Below are 19219 nucleotides of genomic sequence, written 5' to 3' on the forward strand. Positions count from 1 at the left end.
TGCTCGCGTAAATCCGCCCAAAACCGGGCGGATTTACGCGAGCAGGGCCCTGCGCGCCGGGAAGCCTATTTTACATAGGCCTCCCGGCGCGCGCAGAACCCCGGGACTCGCGTAAGTCCCGGGGTTCTCCGAGGGGGGGCGTGTCGGGGGCGTGTCGGGGGGCGGGCCCGGTCGTCGGGCGTGTCTGCAGCGTTTTGGGGGCAGGTACGGGGGCGTGGCTACAGCCCAGGGCGGTCCGGGGGGCGTGCCACGCCCTCCGTTCCCGCCCCAGGTCGCGGCCCGGCGCGCAGGAGGCCCGCTCGCGCGCGGGGATTTACTTCTCCCTCCGGAGGCGTAAATCCCCGGAGAAAGGTAAGGGGGGGTTGTAGACAGGGCCGGGTGGGGTGGGTTAGGTAGAGGAAGGGAGGGGAAGGTGAGGGGAGGGCCTTGAGGGAACGGGGGTAGGCTGCGCGGCTCGGCGCGCGCCGGCTATACAAAATCGATAGCCTTGCGCGCGCCGATCCAGGTTTTTAGCAGATATGCGCGGCTCCGCGCGTATCTACTAAAATCCAGCGTACTTTTGTTTGCGCCTGGAGCGCAAACAAAAGTAGGCTATTCGCGCTCCTTTTAAAATCCGCCCCTTAGAGTCTGGCTTGTTGTGGATTCAAGTTCAGTTCTCTGAATGTTTCTATTTATACTTTCTGGTCTCTTTATTCTGTATTTGGCCAGGGTCTGTCTGTGTTTTCTTTGTGTGACTGAGGTGAGGTATTCTGCTACCGTATAATTTATCTGGAGTGATTTATAACATATTTTTTCTGTTTTCCTGATAGGAAGTGTATTGGTGTTTTAGGGCCTGATATAATATGTGCAGTGTTAGCGTTTCATAGATAAGGTTGTTACTGTTTGAGTGCTAGCAGTTAGAGTTGTTTTGGTATGGGAGGTTATCTTTGCTATATTGTAATAGTAATTCTATTTATTCATGAATTTCTGAGAGCCAAGCCAAGCCCATTCTATAGGAATTCCATGTATCTTTTTTTGCAGGAGTTTCTGGTTGGCACCACAGCAGTGCATGTAAATATAATATGCATGTTGTAAGGGATCTTTTGCCTCAGAAGTCTGTACTTTTGAATGTTCATTTTTCATGTAAAAACTGTCATAAATGCATACTTAATCGTATGTGTGCATCTGTAGAGGGGTTGTGTGTGTAAGCTGTAAGGTTTGCTTTAGGGTACCTAATACCCTTTCGTTGACCATGAGCTCCATTTGGGGGGGGGGGGGGGGGGGGGGGGGGGGGTCAGTTTTTTAAAATATCGATTGATGGAGGGAGCTGGGCTTTTTTGGATGGGTATGGGACAGAGACTGAATGTTCCGGGGGGGGAAGCACAGTAATTGTTCACACAGGGCAGCAAAAAAGCTAGCACCAGTCCTGCTTTTCAGATGTAACCCGAATTACTTTAAATCACATTTATTTTCCTTTCTTTTACTGGCTTCCTTCTTGCTCTTTTCTGAATATGAAAATGAATCTACATGTTATATTGTGTTTTCTTCCGTTTGCCGTGAAGCATCTCTGTCTCTCCTTTTGTTGAAACGCTTTTTGATTGCTTACATTCTACTTTAGATTCCAGAGAGCTGGTTAGCTGGATGAGAGGACATGAGTCTGTGGTCTCCTCCATCTCCGTCCATGGCTCTGGGAGGTACGCACTCACCACATCCAGCGATACATCCCAGCTCTGGGACTTGGATACTTTCCAGAGGAAGAGGAAACTGAATGTCCGCCAGTCTGTGGGGATACAAAAGGTCAGAACAGTGGACCATTATGAGAAGGTCGCTAGAGTTAGGACTCTTTGGGAAACTGTGGTTCCTTAGCATTCGGGTAGGTCAATCCCAACAAGTGGGTTTTGTACCTCTGTCGGTGGATGAAGATGGAGCAAAAGCTGAAGTCACGGCTATGTAGTCCTGTCCTGAGATCAGCCTGCCAGTATTCTCTGTCTCCAGCAGATGGTGGATATGCATTTTCCTTTGGGGATTGCCTGTGAATAAAAAAATAAAAAGAAGAAAAGTTGAAAAGAGATATCGGAAAGATATGTAGCACCACTTGCCTCCTGGGGCGATACCGTGGTCCCTCCCTCAGTACGAGTGCCTTCAGTCCAGTAGCCTTGACTAGTGTGGACCTAAATTCCAATTAGAGGTTGCAGGCCGAGAGAGGCTCGGCAATGAAGGCTTTAGCCCTCTCCCCCCATAGCCGGGCCCTAGGGAGGGCTGAGCTCTCAGGTAAAAGGTTTGTTTTTTTTTACTTAAAAAAACAAAAAAAAAACAGCCAAAGGATAACAGCAGGAAAAGGGTATGTTTCCTTGGCATTTGGCTGTCCCTTTCAAGTCTCTGGGGAGTTCTGTGAGGAGAGTGCAGGCTCGAAGGGTTGAGTAGCTGTTTAGCTAGGCCCCACTCCCAGGCTTCTCTTGTTTTGGCGCATGGTTAGGCCATGGGGTGGTTTCGCTTGCTTTTTGCTGCAGGCCACTGGCGTACTTGCGTATCCTTGTGGGTGTCCGTTCTCATCTCTGCGTCCAGTTTGGGCATTCTTCCTTCTGGATGCACATCTTAAGAACATAAGAAAATTCCATACTGGGTCAGACAAAGGGTCCATCAAGCCCAGCATCCTGTTTCCAACAGTGGCCAATCCAGGCCATAAGAACCTGGCAAATACCCCAAAACTAAGTCTATTCCATGTTACCATTGCTAATGGCAGTGGCTATTCTCTAAGTGAACTTAATAGCAGGTAATGGACTTCTCCTCCAAGAACTTATCCAATCCTTTTTTAAACACAGCTACACTAACTGCACTAACCACATCCTCTGGCAACAAATTCCAGAGTTTAATTGTGCGTTGAGTGAAAAAGAACTTTCTCCAATTAGTTTTAAATGTGCCCCATGCTAACTTCATGGAGTGCCCCCTAGTCTTTCTATTATCCGAAAGAGTAAATAACCGATTCACATCTACCCGTTCTAGACCTCTCATGATTTTAAACATCTCTATCATATCCCCCCCCTCAGCCGTCTCTTCTCCAAGCTGAAAAGTCCTAACCTCTTTAGTCTTTCCTCATAGGGGAGCTGTTCCATTCCTCTTATCATTTTGGTAGCCCTTCTCTGTACCTTCTCCATCACAATTATATCTTTTTTGAGATGCGGCGACCAGAATTGTACACAGTATTCAAGGTGCGGTCTAACCATGGAGCGATACAGAGGCATTATGAAATTTTCCGTTTTATTCACCATTCCCTTTCTAATAATTCCCAACATTCTGTTTGCTTTTTTGAATGCCACAGCACACTGAACCAATGATTTCAATGTGTTATCCACTATGATGCCTAGATCTTTCTTGGGTTGTAGCACCTAATATGGAACCCAACATTGTGTAATTATAGCATGGGTTATTTTTCCCTATATGCATCACCTTGTACTTATCCACATTAAATTTCATTTGCCATTTGGATGCCCAATTTTCCAGTCTCACAAGGTCTTCCTGCAATTTATCACAATCTGCTTGTGATTTAACTACTCTGAACAATTTTGTGTCATCTGCAAATTTGATTATCTCACTCGTATTTCTTTCCAGATCATTTATAAATATATTGAAAGTAAGGGTCCCAATACAGATCCCTGAGGCACTCCACTGTCCACTCCCTTCCACTGAGAAAATTGTCCATTTAATCATACTCTCTGTTTCCTGTCTTTTAGCCTTTTAGCCTGTCTTGTGCATTCAGTGTAGGCATTGGTACTGGGTGTCCTATTTGGGTGTCTAGTTAGGCGAATGGCCTAGGCATGTGGGCTTGGAAGCACATTATTTGTGCATTCATTTTGGGTGCAATTATATGAGTGGTTAAGCTAGTCGTGAGCCTTCATTGGTCTGCACGCTTACAGCATGGTGCCTGGGGCGAAGAAACCTAAGTGCCTATCTATCTGTTCTGCATGCCACATCAGGGCCATTCAGCCAGTATCAGCACTGCCTGGATGCTCAGGGAGGTTTCCCTCTTTCTGATCTTGCCGGTGATGGTCCCTGTCCTCAGTCTGAGGGGAGTGGGACCAAGGGGGAGACAGCAGGAGTGTCCCTTCCCTTGATAGATCCAGGCTTCAGGGAACATTGACTTGCAGGATGTTGAGTTTCTGGGCCTTAGGGGCCTGGAATAGACCAGTCCTCCTTTTCCTGAGTAGCATTCTTCCAGGGATGACAGATATTTCTACAGGGCCAGTCTTCCAAAGCAGCAGTGCCTACTAAGGTAGCTCAGAGTGCTCCTGCGCCTGTCTCCATGTTCAAGCGCTGTGGCGCAGTGCGGTCTGACAGAGCTTGAATGCAGGTGGATCAGGATGATACTGATGATGGGATGTGGCTCTCCTGGTAAAGAAGCGGACATTCCCCCAGATTTGAAGCATGATGAAGGAGCATCTTGTTAGCGGAGTGGTGCTTTTTGTCTGGGATGGCATAGAGTCCAACAGGATAAAGATCCTGCATGAGACTAAATATACAATCAAATCTTTATGGTAGAAATCCCTTGTGTTTTGGGGAAGAGAAAGTGATAGGAGTATATTATCGTCCATCTGGCCAAAATGGTGAGACAGACAGTGAAATGCTAAGAGAAATTAGGGAAGCTAACCAAACTGGTAGTGCAGTAATAATGGGAGATTTCAATTACCAATGTATTGACTGGGTAAGTGAAACATTAGGGTATGCTAGATAGATAAAGTTCCTGGATGGAATAAAAGCCGGTTCAGGAACTGACGAGAGAGGGAGCAGTTTTAGATCTAATTCTCAATGAAGCACAGCATGTAGTGAGAGGTAACAGTGATGGGGCTGCTTGACAATAGTGATCATAATATGATCAAATTTGAATTAATGACTGGAAGAGGGACAGTATGTAAATCCACAGCTCTAGCACTAAACTTTGTTCATTACCTGAGGGCTGCGTCACTCAGGGAGTTCAAAGAATCATTATCTAAACTTTCAGGGAGTTCACTATCTGCCTAACTGTGGCTTGTTTCAACCATCCTCTACTACTAAAAATGTTAAAATACCTTGAAACTTACCCCACCTTCTCCTCCCCAGAGTTACCAGTGATGAAACAGACTTTCAGTCTCAGAAGCATAACATTTATTAAGTAGCTTAGAGATCTTATAAGAATTGGTATATCTGTTTATTTCATGCATGCATACAAAAATCAAAATAGCGGAAACCGAAGGAACGAGATTGTGTTTCCTTCAGGGAGTAAACAGAGACTTTTACAGAATATATTGCTTCTCGTGCCATGCTGTTTGCTCATCATTTTAAATTTGCATTACCCTTTTATACACTGTTAAACATGGCTCTCATTTGCTTCTACCCCTCCCCTCGCTCATCCCCTACGTTTGCTGGTACTTTTCCTTCATGCACCTCTCAGCATCACACATTCTGCTTCTTAGTACTTTGTTTCTTGTTTAACTTTCTTGGCACCTTCCTTATCTCACATTCATTTCTGCACACTCACACCATTCCCATCCTTGGGCTGACAATTACATTTTTTCCTCTTCAGGCCTTTTTATTCCAGTTACTAGTCAACATGAGGCAGATTTCTTAAAGCAATTATTTAACCTAATCCTTCAACTTTCAAAAGGGAAACCTTGAAATGAGAAACATAGGAAAAAACTGAAAGGTGCAGCTGCAAAGGTAAAAAGTGTGCAACATGTGTGGACATTGTTAAAAAATACCATCCTAGAAGCACAGACAGGCATTAAGAAAGGTGAAAGGAAGGCAAAACTGGCATGATTAAAAGGTGAGGTGAAAGAGGCTATTTTAGCCAAAAGATCTTCATTCAAAAATTGTAAGAAGGATCCTTCAGAAGAAAATAAGATAAAGCATAAGCATTGATAAGTTAAATGTAAGACATTGATAAGACAGGCTAAGAGAAAATTTGAAAAGAAGTTGGCCATAGAGGCAAAAACTCACAATAAAAACCTTTTAAAATATATCCAAAGCAGAAAAGCCTGCAAGGGAGTCGGTTGGACCGTTGGATAATCATGGGGTTAAAGGTGCATTTAGAGAAGATAAGGCCATCGCAGAAAGATTAAATGATTTCTTTGCTTCAGTGTTTACCGAAGAGGATGTTTGAGAGATAAGCGTTCCAGAGAAGGTTTTCATGGGTGATGATTCAGCTCAACTGAACCAAATCACGGTGTACCTGGAAAATGTGGTAGGCCTGATTGACAAACTGAAGAGTAATAAATCACCTGGACCGGATGGTATAGACCCCAGGGTTCTGAAAGATCTAAAAAATGAAATTTCAGAACTATTAGTAAAAATTTGTAATGTATCATTAAAATCATCCAATGTACCTGAAGATTGGAAGATAGCCAATGTAATTCCTATATTTAAAAAGGGATCTAGGGGTACTCCGGGAAACTCTAGACCAGTGAGCCTGACCTCAGTGCCGGGAAAAATCATGGAAACTGTTATAAAGAATAAAATCACAAAATGTTTAGACAGACATGGTTTGATTGGACACAGTCAACATGGATTTACCCAAGGGAAGTCTTGCCTCACAAATCTACATTTTTTTTGAAGGGGTGAATACACATGTGGACAAAGGTGAACCAATAGATGTGGTGTATATGGATTTTCAGAAGGTGTTCGACAAAGTCCCGCATGATAGGCTTCTAAGAAAACTTAACTTAAAAGTCATGGGTAGGAGGCGATATCTTTATGTGGATTGCAAGTTGGTTAAAGGACAGAAAACAGAGTAGGATTAAATGGTCAGTTTTCACAGTGGGAAAAAAGTAATCAGCAGAGTGCCTCGGGATCTGTACTTGGACCGGTGCATTTTAATATATTTATAAATGATCTGGAAAAGGGGTATGATGAATGAGGTGATCAGTTTTGTGGATGATACAACATTATGCAGAATAGTTAAATCGGTCTTATCTGTATCTCAAGTGGGTTGTAATGAATTGCAGGAGGACCTTGTGAGACTGGAAGATTGGGCTTCGAAATGGCAGATGAAATTTAATGGACAAGTGCAAAGTGATGCATATAGGGAAAAATAACCCTTGCTCTAGTTACACAATGTTAGGTTCTAACTTAGGAGTTACTACCCAGGAAAAAGATCTAGACATCATAGTGGATAATACATTGAAATTGTTGGCTCAGTGTGCTGTGGCAATCAAAGAAGGAAACGAATTTTAGGAATTATTAGGAAGGAAATGGAAAATAAAACAGAGGATGTCATAATGCCTCTGTATTATTCTATGGTGAGACCTCACCTTGAATACTGTGTGCAATTCTGGTCACCACATCTCAAAAAGGATATAGCTGCAGTGGAGAAAGTGCAGAGAAGGGCAACCAAAATAAAGGTATGGAAAGGCTCCCTTATGAAGAAAAGCAAAAGAAGTTAGGGCTGTTCAGTTTGGAGAAGTGACGACTGAGGGGAGATATGGTAGAAGTCTACAAAATCATGAAAGGACTTGAACAAGTTAATGTAAATCGGTTATTTACTTTCTCTCATAATAGTAGGACCAGGGTGCACTCCATGAGGTTAGCAAGTAACTCATTTTAAAACAAATCGAAGAAAATTATTTTTCACTCAGTACATAGGTAAGCTCTGCAATTCATTGCCAGAGGATGTGGTTAGCAGTTAGTGTAACTGGGTTTAAAAAAGGTTTGGATAAGTTCCTCGAGGATAAATCCATAAATTGCTATTACAGTAATTAATAAGCAGTAGTAGCTTGTGATCTATTTAATGTTTGGGTACTTGCCAGGTACTTGTGACTTGGATTGGCCACTGTTGGAAATAGGATACTGGGCTTGATGGACCCTTGGTCTGACCCAGTATGGCATTTCTTATGTTCCTATGTTTCTGCAATGAGCCTTTTCTCCGTATGACTCCAGGTGTAGTTCAACTTCAATTTGAATCAGTCTATTTCTCTGCCTGCCTGGATAGGGACAGAGATGAAGCTGAGTACCACCTTTTGCGTTCCTTGGACGTCAAGCGTCATTTGTTGCAGTTCTTGCACGTGACTAAGATTGAGCAGAAGTCTGATTGCCATGTTTGTATTCCGTGGTGGAGGTAAGCAGGGAGTGCCGGTGACGTGGACAATGAATGCTTGCTGGGTTAAGGAAGTCATTACCGCAGCCTGTGTGTCTGCTGTGGTTGCCTTACCGAAACAGATAAGACCGAATTTCACAAGGGCTCAGGTGGTATTATGGGCGGAACTTCGTTTGTCGCCTGCTGAAATTTGCCAAGAGGTGACATGGTCATCTTTACGCATCTTATCCAAGCATTACCACTTGGATGTTAGGACTAGGGAGGATGCCTCGTTTCTGTGGCAGTATTGACTGGACCACTGGCAACCTCCTGCCCTTTTCGAGATTAGCTTTGATACATCCCACTCATTGGGATTGACCTTACCTTAATGCTAATTTCCTTTCTTTTAGTGAAGGGTAGGTCAATCCCAGACCCGCCCTTGGCTGTCGGTGTTTGAATTTGTGGTTAACCTTTCTTAGGGCGAGCTATCCAGAATATGATTCCTACTCTTTATTGATAGCTGGTAAGTGCCTTCTCTAGCCCTTCGTTTGCTAGATATATTCCTTCTTTTGGTTGAGCTCAGTGTTCCTGTTGATTGAGAAACATAATATGGTTGCCTGTTGCTAATAATGTTCAAGTATAATCAGTTTTTTTTTTAATTCCCAATTTTTTCATTGAATGTAAGCAGAATAACAAACATATAAAAGAGAACACAACATTAAAAATTGAACATTCAAAATTTTTATTATAAAATATATCCCTTATACCCCAAACCTTCTCACCCACCCCCCTCCCCCCAAATCCACCAGTGTTCAAAGTATCGGACCACTGATACCTTCAATCAACTAGAAAGAAATATAAAATAGAAACTTACAGAAAACAGCAATAGAAACAGTCAGACACCAATATACTGTGTGCAAGAGGGGAATATCAGTATATATGATTAACTCCAGCACAGAAGTAAAGATCAGGAAGTTCATTAGTGAGGCAGTGGGAAGTATTTAGTAGTCCTGTAGCCCCAGCATCGCACCTCTGCCTCACAATACAAGGCCCCTGAGATTATTATCTGCAGGTTTCTCCATAGGCTTATGTATTCTGTTGCCATCTAGGGAATGGCTCCCAGATCTTCATGAACAATGTTAATCGATTATGTTTCAAAGTGGTTAAATGGGCCAAACTGTAATTGAAGGCTAATCTTTGTGAGGCACATTGAAGAGATGGTATCACCTCTCTTTCCAGAAAAGAGCAAGTTCACAACGCGCTGCAAGGTAGGCCTGCTGGCAGACGCTTTGCTGGGATTTAGTGGCATTGCTTATAGGTAAAGAGAGGAGAACACACTGAGCTTCTAGAACAGTTGAAATACCTAATATATTGGATAACCAATCATTTAGCTCTTTCCAAAATATTTGTATTTTATCACACTGCCACCAGATATGGTAAAAAGAGCCTGTCTTGCCACATCCACTGTTAGTGATTTCTGCTGGCGTGGGATACATGCAATGTAATTTTACAGGCATAAGGTGCCACCTATTTAATAATTTAAAACAATTTTCTTGAAGTGAGGCCGATTATAGAGCATGTGCTGGTGCTAGTATATATCATGTTCTACTCTTTTTGAGTCGGTGAAGTGCCCAGATGCGTTTGGGAATCTGATGCCCCTTTCATCAATAAGCTAAAATATAGTCTGTTTTGTCCATAGTTTGACTTTGTCAGGCTGGTGTAGGGGTGAAACTATATAGCTGTGACATCAGCTTTTGCTCTGTCTCCATCTGCTGGCAGAGATGCATAACCCACTCATTGGGATTGACCTCCCACTCATTGTGATTGACCAGCCCTTCACTAAAGGAAAGGAAATTATCAGGTAAGTAGTAATTTCTCCTTTCTAACGTAGAGTATTGCTAACTGTAAATTTGGATATATTTTTTATAATATTTTCTTTCATACTTTATTTGTGGCTGTAGTGGTTTAACAGAGGGCAAGTTAAAATACATACAAATGTATTTAGAAGCAGATATTTTTAATAAGAGGAATGACCTTTGTGGAAAGGAGTTTATTTGGGTTGTAATATTTTTGCATTATATGTTGAATCCAGTAAGTTGCCTCTGTGTATTTTTAGCTCATAACATATTAAAGCTGAACCTTCTTGAATATCTTTCTTTTGAAGCCTATGGTTTCTCCATGCTGTGCCTCCTAATTTTACCCCTTCCTTGATGTTGTAGGTGTATGTCACAAGTTCTCTTCTTTCCTCTTCTTGTGGAAAAGAAAATCTTGAATATAAATTAAAGCAATATTGCTTTTTCAAAGCAGATTCTTTTATTCTAATTCTACTGTTCATTTAGTCCGCCAGTGTAAGGTATTTTTGTTGAAAACATTCTCTAAGTTAGTTTACCATATATTGTTGATTCACTTATAGTTTAACTCTGTGAGCCATTCATCTGAATCTGGAAAGGTCACTTGGTCCATTAAAGGCTATCCCTGTTAATTATAATTACATTGAAAAACACATGCGCATATGTTGGACACATGGAAACTTGTGCTATTTTATACATAAGGAATCAAATTCAAAACAAAAGCTAATAAGTTGGGGAACTAGGAAGATATAAGTAGATTAATTATAGTGTTTCGAGGTTCATTGCCAGACACATATAAAAGAAATCCATAGACTAAAAGTCCTTTAGATTAGCTTTACATCCCTCTTACCTTAGAACTTTTAAATCAATAAATCAACTAAATCATGATGCAGGAATTAGTCCAGCAGCAAGAGGGAGGCTTTCCAGTCTTGCACTGAGTGCCACATGTCTGATTATCTCCCAGCTGGCGAGAGGTCATATGTGTGCACTAAGTGCAAAGAGCTCCGAGCCCTCAGAGAATGAGTCCGATCTCTGGAGGCTAGAGTGGCAGACCTGGAGAATTTAAGAAAGCTCTGAAAACCCACCTTTATACCATTGCCTATAATATTCAATAACTTACTCGCAGCAGAAATTTTTAATAATGTTTTTATTGTAAATGTGATTTATGTTAGCTTGGTTTGTCTTTTAACTGTGTGAAGGTCTTACTGTAAACAGCTTAGACGGTCAGATTCCTGTCCTATTTTGCGGTATATAAAAACTTTTAAATAAATAAATATAGAGAAGACCTTCAGGGACATAGTAGAGAAGTCCCACCTCTAATCTGGTAGCCCCTGTGCTGCTTTGGAGGAGAAAGGTCACCTGGAAGGAGAGCATCAGCTTGATGAGCCAGGAAAATGCCCTGTAGCTAGGACCTGCCCTCAAGATGATATAGTATCCTCTCGCACCAAGGATAGATCTCTAGGGGGAATGGATAGGATGGCTGTTAAAGTTGGTGATTCATTATTAGAAAAGTTGATAGCTGGGCAGCGGGTGGAAGTGAGGATCGCTTGGTAACGTGCCTGCCTGGTGCGAAGGTGGCAGACTCCATGCATCACATAGAGAGGATTTTAGATAGTGCTGGGGAGGAGCCGGCTGTCTTGGTATATGTGGGTACCAATGACGTAGGAAAGTGCAGGAGGAAGGTTCTGGAAGCCAAATTTAGGGTTTTAGGTAGAACGTTGAAATCCAGAGCCGATAATGAACGCTTATTTTATTTATTTATTTATTTATTTATTTAGGGTTTTTGTATACCGACTTTCTCGATATACAAATCAAATCAAGACGGTTTCCAAAGAACAAAACTTTCGCCGTAAGGCGTTACATTAAACAATAGATATAGTATTGAACAGGTCTTTACATTAAACAATCCACATATTGAACAAAAGAACGAAAATCAATAAATATTAAAAATTAGATGTGATAGATAGATATATACAATATATGACAATAATATTGTCAAATAACATGAATAAATGATAGGTACAAGGTCGCTATTGGGCTTTGTATTGAGCTATTTTGCTCTTTGATCGGTTGCTTTGAACGCTTGCTGAACTCGGGGCAAAAGAGGTCCTCCAAAGCATCCAGAAATGTAAACGGCAGGTCCGTTCCTGACAATGAAAGGACATAATGTCTCAGTTGAAGTTATGAAAACAAACCTGAATACGGTATCCCATATTGATCTTTTAAGGTAGCAAAGAGAAGAATTGCACCATCATCAGTGAGCACTTGTTGTAATTGGGTAATACCACAAGTCTCCCAACTTTGAAAACCTTTAGAGTGACTTCCAGGATCAAAATCCAAATCCCCCCTTGTTGGGATCAATTGCAAGCACTGAGAGGAGTGATTGAGAATCTTTGTTAAGCACTTCCAAGCCCATAATACAGACAAAACCAGAACGCATCTAGATAGACCCATTAGCAATTTGTTAGGAGCAGCATGCAAAATATATTTTAAATCTAAAGGCGTTGCTAACGATTGCTCAGCCTCCAGATTTATGTAGTCTGATTTACAATAAAGCCAGTCACGCAGAATATGAAAAATACTGGCAAAATTGTAATCCTCTAAATCTGGTAAGGCTAAACTCCCTTGACCTCAGTCATTTTTTAAACTGGCTAAGGGAATTTGCAGTTTCTTGTTTTTTGCCAGAGGAATTTAGAAAGTAAAGAGTCAAGGCATTTTAAATCCGTCTCCTTTAAGCTAAGGGGCAGGTTTTGCAAAACGTATAGCCATCTCGGGAAAATCACCATTTTGAAAAGGTTAATCCGCCCACCCAGTGTAAGCATTAACCCCTTCCAAACATGAAACTTCCACTTACTCTAATCCAGGAGACGGGCAAAATTTAACATATAAAGCTCACTGGGATCTGCAGACATTTCCAGTCCTAGATATCTAAAGACACCCTCTGCCTATTTTAATGGAAAAGCAGCTCCCCAGCGGTCTTTCAGGGATAAGGGAAAAGATAAAGCTTTTGATTTGTCCATATTCAAACGAAACCTGGAAAAAAAACCCCCAAACTTATGAAATAATCGCAACAGTAATGCTAAAGAGGACATCGGCTGAGTGAGAAAAACCAGTATGTCGTCAGCAAATCACACCCCACCATCCTCAGCCCCCGGATATCTACAGCTGCCTGAATTGTACGCAACAAAGGTTCCAAAAAGAGCAAAACCAAGAGAGGATAGGGGCATCCTTGCCAGGTTCCCGGTTCACTGGAAAAAGAATCCAAACGAGTACCATTATCCCAAATATAGGCCTCCATGTGGGAGTAAAGCAAACGAACAACTTTTGGAAAAAGCCCCGTAAAACCCATGAGGTCCATAACTGTAAACAGATAATCCCACTCCACTCAGTCGAACGCCTTTTCGGCATCACAACTGACTACCAACAAGGGTTTGTGCCGCTGCTGACAGTGCCACATCGCAGCCATTATCATGCGCACATTAGTCAATGTGTATCAATCTCTGACAAAACCCACCTGACCGTCTGCTATAAAGCAAGGTAATAAAATAGCCTATCCGCCCAAATTTTTGCCAAAAGTTTCTGATCAAAATTTAAAAGGAAAATAGGTTGATAAGAGTCAGGCAGGAATTCATCTTTACCCGGCATAGGGATAACAATGATGTGAGCCATATTAACACCCACTGGATATTCACCCCTCTCTAATAAAGCCTGAAACAAATTGCAAAGGGGCATTGAGATTTGGTCAAATAAATTTTATAAAATCCGCTACTAAAGCCCTCAGGACCCTGAGCCTTCAATGATTTAGCTTGTTTAATTTTGACCCTGATCTCTTCTTCACTAATGGGCCTATTTAACCAATCAAGTTGGACCTCAGTAAGCCTCGGGAGCTGAATATTATTTAAAAAGTCCTTAGCCTTAGACATTTCACAGTCGTCAGATTGATATAATGTCCTGTAGAAGTCACCAAAATGTTAACTATAGTTTTTGTTAGTATGGGCCTGACCCCCATCTCTATCCCTTAAAGTAGTAATCAGCTTCTGGCCTGCGTTCACTTTAATCAACTTTGCCAAAAACTTCCCCGTTTTGTTGCTATATTGATACAATTTATATTTGTAAAAAGCCGTGCTTTTCTTGGCCCGCTGATGAACTAAAGTATTCAACTGGGATCTTATAGCCAGGTCTTCTTCTGTATTCTCTTTAGTATTAGAGTTCATCAGTCTCATCTTGACTCCACGGAGCTGTTTTTCTAATCTCAACAGTTGTTTGTTAATATCTTGTCTCCATTTAGTGACAAAGGATATTATATCTCCCTGCAATACTCCCTTACCAGTTTGCCAAAACAGGGCCAGGTTGTCTAGATGTATTCCATTATGATACATGTACTCCTTCCATTTCAATTGTAAAACCTCACGAAATGTAGGATCAGTCACTAAAAAATATGGGAATCACCATTGTTGAATTTGGGCTTCCCCTAACCTGCTAGCCAAATCAAACCAGATCAGAGCATGGACCGATAGCATGAGGTGTCTAATAGCTGCATCAACAGTAGTGGAAAAAACATTGTTAGAGACTAGCAGGTAATCGATCCTAGAAAATATGGAGTGTGCCCGGGACACATGCGTGAAGTCTCTCTCTATCAGATGAAGAGTCCTCCAGGCATCAATCACCTGCAAACTCTGTTCCGAAATAGGGACTCCTCTGTCAAGGTGAACCTTATCCCCGGCAGCCGGGTTAGACTTGTCCAGCATAGGGTCCTGAACCCAGTTAAAATACCCCCCTATTTTTTTGCCATATAGGGAAGAAGATGCATAAGGATTTCTACAAAAAAACTATGCTTGTAGTTGTTAGATGCATAGAGATTACCTAGAATAATTGGTTCGTGATGCAACTCGGCCATCAAAATTTCAAAACGGACTTTGGGGTCTGTGATACCTTTTTTGATCAATAGCGGAATATTTTTACGAATCAGTATGGCTACGCCTGCAGATTTTGTATTAGCCGAAGCAAAATTAACCTCTCCCACCCAACTCTTCAACTTCTGATGTTTCAAGTCAGTTAAGTATGTCTCCTGAAGAAAGACTACATCTGCTCTTTTCTTGTTCAAGTCCGCCATTTTTTTCGAATAGATGCAGCGCGTAGCAAGCATTTTAAATTTGAGAAGTCTGTGGACTGTTAACTTTGAAGAGCTGAGAGGAGCAATGGTTAAGCGGTTCCCTTGACGAAGAAGACATTCGAAACTTGGCCGGGTTAGGTTAATATGCTCTTGCCGAATCGAAATCTCAGCTTAAAACTAAGTATGGCTTGCTAACAATGAGTTGGTGGACTGTTCTTATTCAAGTTCATGACAGACTTTTCACAATATTTTAATATTTTTTCCAAAAAAAAGTTCTTTGACATATTAATTAATAAAATTCAAATAGGGTGGACAGTGATGATAATAGCTCAACTAGCACTAGCACGGACTTTAGGTCTTAATTTCTTAATTTACTACCCTTGTAAGCCTTTCTTTCCAGCTGTTTAAGCTTCCAAGTTTTGCAGTCCTTGTTAAATGTAACTTTGTTTCTCCTGATTATAATAAGTTGTTTATGTTTTTACTGTTTTATGTCCCTGTTCGATGTAAACCGATCTGATAAGGTATTTAACCTTGAAGGTCGGTATAGAAAAATGCTAAATAAATAAAATAAATAATGATTAAAAAATAATGAGGTTAACCTGGATGGTACCTTTAATAACTTTATGAAACATCACTTTCCCCTCTAAAAAAAAATTTTTATTGTGAGAAGGGAGTTACAAGGTTGATTACACATTGGTGATCGGGATTCGACATCTTTCTAATTTAAAACAAAATATTAAAGTAAAAAAGAATACAAAAAAAATTTATTTGATGTGGGTTAGGTGGTGTTCTTTTCTTGTTCAAGGCAGCCAAAATCTTGGATCTCTTAATTGCTGAGGTTATACCACATATATTTCAAAAGAGTATTTTCAGCATATTAGAAGATACCAATTACGCCAACAAAGGAAGATAATATATTGTTGATTTACCATTAGCAACATTGTGAGAGAGAATCCCCCCAGCATGAACTCTCTCTGAAATCTCCAGTTCAACCACAGATAGAACCAGAGAAAATTTAAAAAAAAATCTGCCCACTGTATTTGTCATCTGCTCAGCAAAAAAAAAACAACCTACCTCTTCACTCCCCCATACTAAACCAACCCATACAATAGGTATAAAGATCACGTTCCACACTAAGACCCCTCACCCACCCCCCTACAAATATGGCAATGATGTATTCCGGTCCCTGTATGGTACTACATGGTAGTGATTGTAGACTAATTGGGAATGAGAAGGAGGAAGAGAAAAAAAATCCAGAACAGGCATAGAGTTGCAGTGTCCAGTGATCATCAGGGAAAAGAAAAAAAAAAGAAAGCAAGAAAAAGGGAGCAGGAAAAAAAAAAATATGGACTTGAACACCAAACCGGCCTTTAACAAATAAGGTCCAGGCATGCAGGTATAGAACTCTCATCCAGGCGTAGCAACGGGACTGATTCTTCCAGCACCAGAGACAAATCCAAGATAACATAGTGAACCATCACAAAACAGATATACTTTTCAGACAAAAACAGTACCCAGAGACTGGAGTAAATGAAGCACAGGAGCCCATAGGCCCTAACAGGTGCCCATATCAAGTGTTCAAAGTGGCTCTGGTATTCCAAGGCAGCCACAAATGTTTTATCCACCTCCACTGAAATAAGCCACTTGACACCAGCCTTATGTGCAGTCCGTAGCTTCGCTGGATACAGGAGGGCAGAGTGGATGCTCAACTGAAAAAGCTTGGTGCAAACTGGAGCAAATTATCTGCGCTGTTTTGATCATTTGGAGGAATAGTCCTGAAAAACCAAGGCACTTTTTCTTCATATGTAAGCTGTTTCCCAGCGCGTAAAGCTTGTAGAATTTCTATTTTATGTGCAAAATTAAGCAGCCGAGCAATTAACCACATGCAGTCTTTTAGCGTTTTCCCTTTTGGCGCCCAGTCTATGAGCCCACTGAATGCGCAGGACCCCATGAGTATCAGATATATTTAATTCACGGAGTAGCCACGATTCCAAATAGGGTAATAACTCATGGTCGTCCAGGGATTCTGGTATTCCTACGAAACGTAGGTTGTTGTGGCATGACCGGTTCTCCAAATCCTCTGACTGCTCCTCCTGATTATGCAGAGCTGCTTGAGGTACAGAAACTGTGGACTGGTCATCCTGCACGTAGAAATTCGCTGTTCTGCCTCTGTGATCCTCTGCTTATACTTAGTCATCCAATCAGCGACCTCATCCAGCTTATCTCCAATTCTCTTCAATTCAGGCTCCAAAATCACCATCATTGTCTGTGCGGCGCACGCACTGCCCATCCTTCCGTTGGCCATCTTTGGCGAGGCCGGCTTGCCCCTGTCCTTTTCCTTTTCTTTCTGCGCCAGTCATGCCAACCTCCTTGATGGTTATGAAAAGTGGCAAAAAAGTGGTCCGACTCTTATTCCAAAAGCAGGTGACAGCAGATTCTAAAACTAACGCCAGTGGGGGCGGGTGGAAGGCAAAAGAGCCCGAGAGAGATGGATCTCACATCCTACTCTCTACATGGCGTCACGTGACTTCTAATATATTTATAAATGACTTGGAAATGGGAGCAACAAGTGAGGTGATCAAACTTGCTGATGACACAAAATTATTCAAAGTTGTCAAATCACAACAGGATTGTGAGAAATTGCAAGAAGATATTGCAAAACTGGGAGACTATGCATGCGAATGGCAAATTAAATTTAATGTAGACAAGTGCAAAGTGATGCACTTAGGAAAGAGTAACCCAAATTATAGCTACAAAATGCAAGGTCCCACATTAGGAGTCACCACTCAGGAAAAGATGTCATCATTGAAAATACGTTGAAATCTTCTGCTCTGTGTGCAGCAGCAGCCATGTCACAAATAGAATGCTAGGGATTATTAGGAAAGGAGTGAAGAATAAAACAGAGAATATCATAATGCCTCTGTATCGCTCCATGGTGCGACCTCATCTTGAGTATTGTGTTCAGTTCTGGTCACTACCAGATACAGCAGAATTAGAAAAGGTACAGAAAAGGGCGACAGAAATGATAAAGGGGATGGAACAATTTCCCTATGAAGAAAGGCTAAAGAAATTAGAACTCTTCAGTTTGGAGAAGAGATGGCTGAGGGAAGATATGATAGAGGTCTATAAAATGAGTGGAATGGAGGAGTAAACGTTAATCAGTTTACTGTTTCGAAAAGTACAAAGACATGAGGGAGACACAATGAAGTTACTGGGTAATACATTTACAACTAATAAGAGAAAATATTTTTTTACTCAACGCATAATTAAGCACTGGAATTTGTTGTCAGAGGATGTGGTGAAAATTAATAGTATAGCTTTGTTTAAAAAAGATTTGGACAAGTTCCTGAAGAAAAAGTCCATTATTAAGGAAGAACTGCAGAAATCCACTGCTCATGCTTGGGTTTAGCAGTTTGGAATCTATTTACCCCTTGGGATCCTGCCAGGTACTAGTGACGTGGCTTGGCCACCGTTGGAAACAGGATACTGGGCTTGATGGACCCTTGGTCCGACCAGTATGGCAAGCCTTATGAGTTATTTTCTTTAAATGTAACTGGAACAAAGGAAAAGGGGATGAGGTAGGTAAAAGGCCATGTGTTAGGACATTATTATGATCACCACCCTTGTTGTTCTGAGCCCTTTAGGTTTAATGGCACAGTGATGATGTCGGACATGTTTCTTTTTTGGTTCAAAATTGTCTACCAATTTATGATTATAAACACAAAACCAGTAAACATTGGTGTGAGAGCGTGACATTTTTGCATTTATATACAATTTCAAATTTAAATATAGATCATGCTGGCTGTGATGCGTGATATGTGCCAGAAACCATTAAGTTTGCTTTCCTTTTTTCTCTTTCCTGAAGGTTTTCTTTCTTCCATTGAGTAATACTATCCTCACTTGCTTTAAAGATGATTCCATTTTTGCTTGGGAAAGTGATACTCTTAATTGCAAATATCAGCTGCCAACTCCAGATGAAGGCTCAAAGTTGCACTATAAAAGCTTTGATGTCAGCAGGTAATCTTCCCAAACCATTCATAAGCTAGAGTATAAATAGTGCCGCGTATTCAGAAGGTTGCATGAAATGTTAATTTTAAGGGTACCTTCCCGACACGGAGGTTAAAATTTTGTAATTTATTTATCTTGTTAATTATGCATGATTACACGCTTATCCTTTTTGATTTTTTTTATTTATGCAATTTCAAAAATACACAAAGAATCAACTTTTCATTGAAA

General features: G+C 41.2%; 1 protein-coding gene across 2 annotated transcripts in view; it reads left to right on the forward strand.

Moving 5' to 3' along the window:
• The window catches only part of TBC1D31 (TBC1 domain family member 31), a 151838-nt gene that overhangs the window by 16731 nt on the left and 115888 nt on the right, over nt 1-19219 (forward strand). For both annotated transcript variants that reach the window (XM_029591966.1, XM_029591967.1), the window contains exons 4-5: nt 1598-1776; nt 18849-19000. In XM_029591966.1, the coding sequence (XP_029447826.1) occupies nt 1598-1776; nt 18849-19000 (331 nt within the window). The remainder of the gene's footprint in view (nt 1-1597; nt 1777-18848; nt 19001-19219) is intronic.

The sequence above is a fragment of the Rhinatrema bivittatum genome, chromosome 2, assembly GCF_901001135.1.
Source record: "Rhinatrema bivittatum chromosome 2, aRhiBiv1.1, whole genome shotgun sequence".
In the NCBI taxonomy this organism is placed as follows: domain Eukaryota; kingdom Metazoa; phylum Chordata; class Amphibia; order Gymnophiona; family Rhinatrematidae; genus Rhinatrema; species Rhinatrema bivittatum.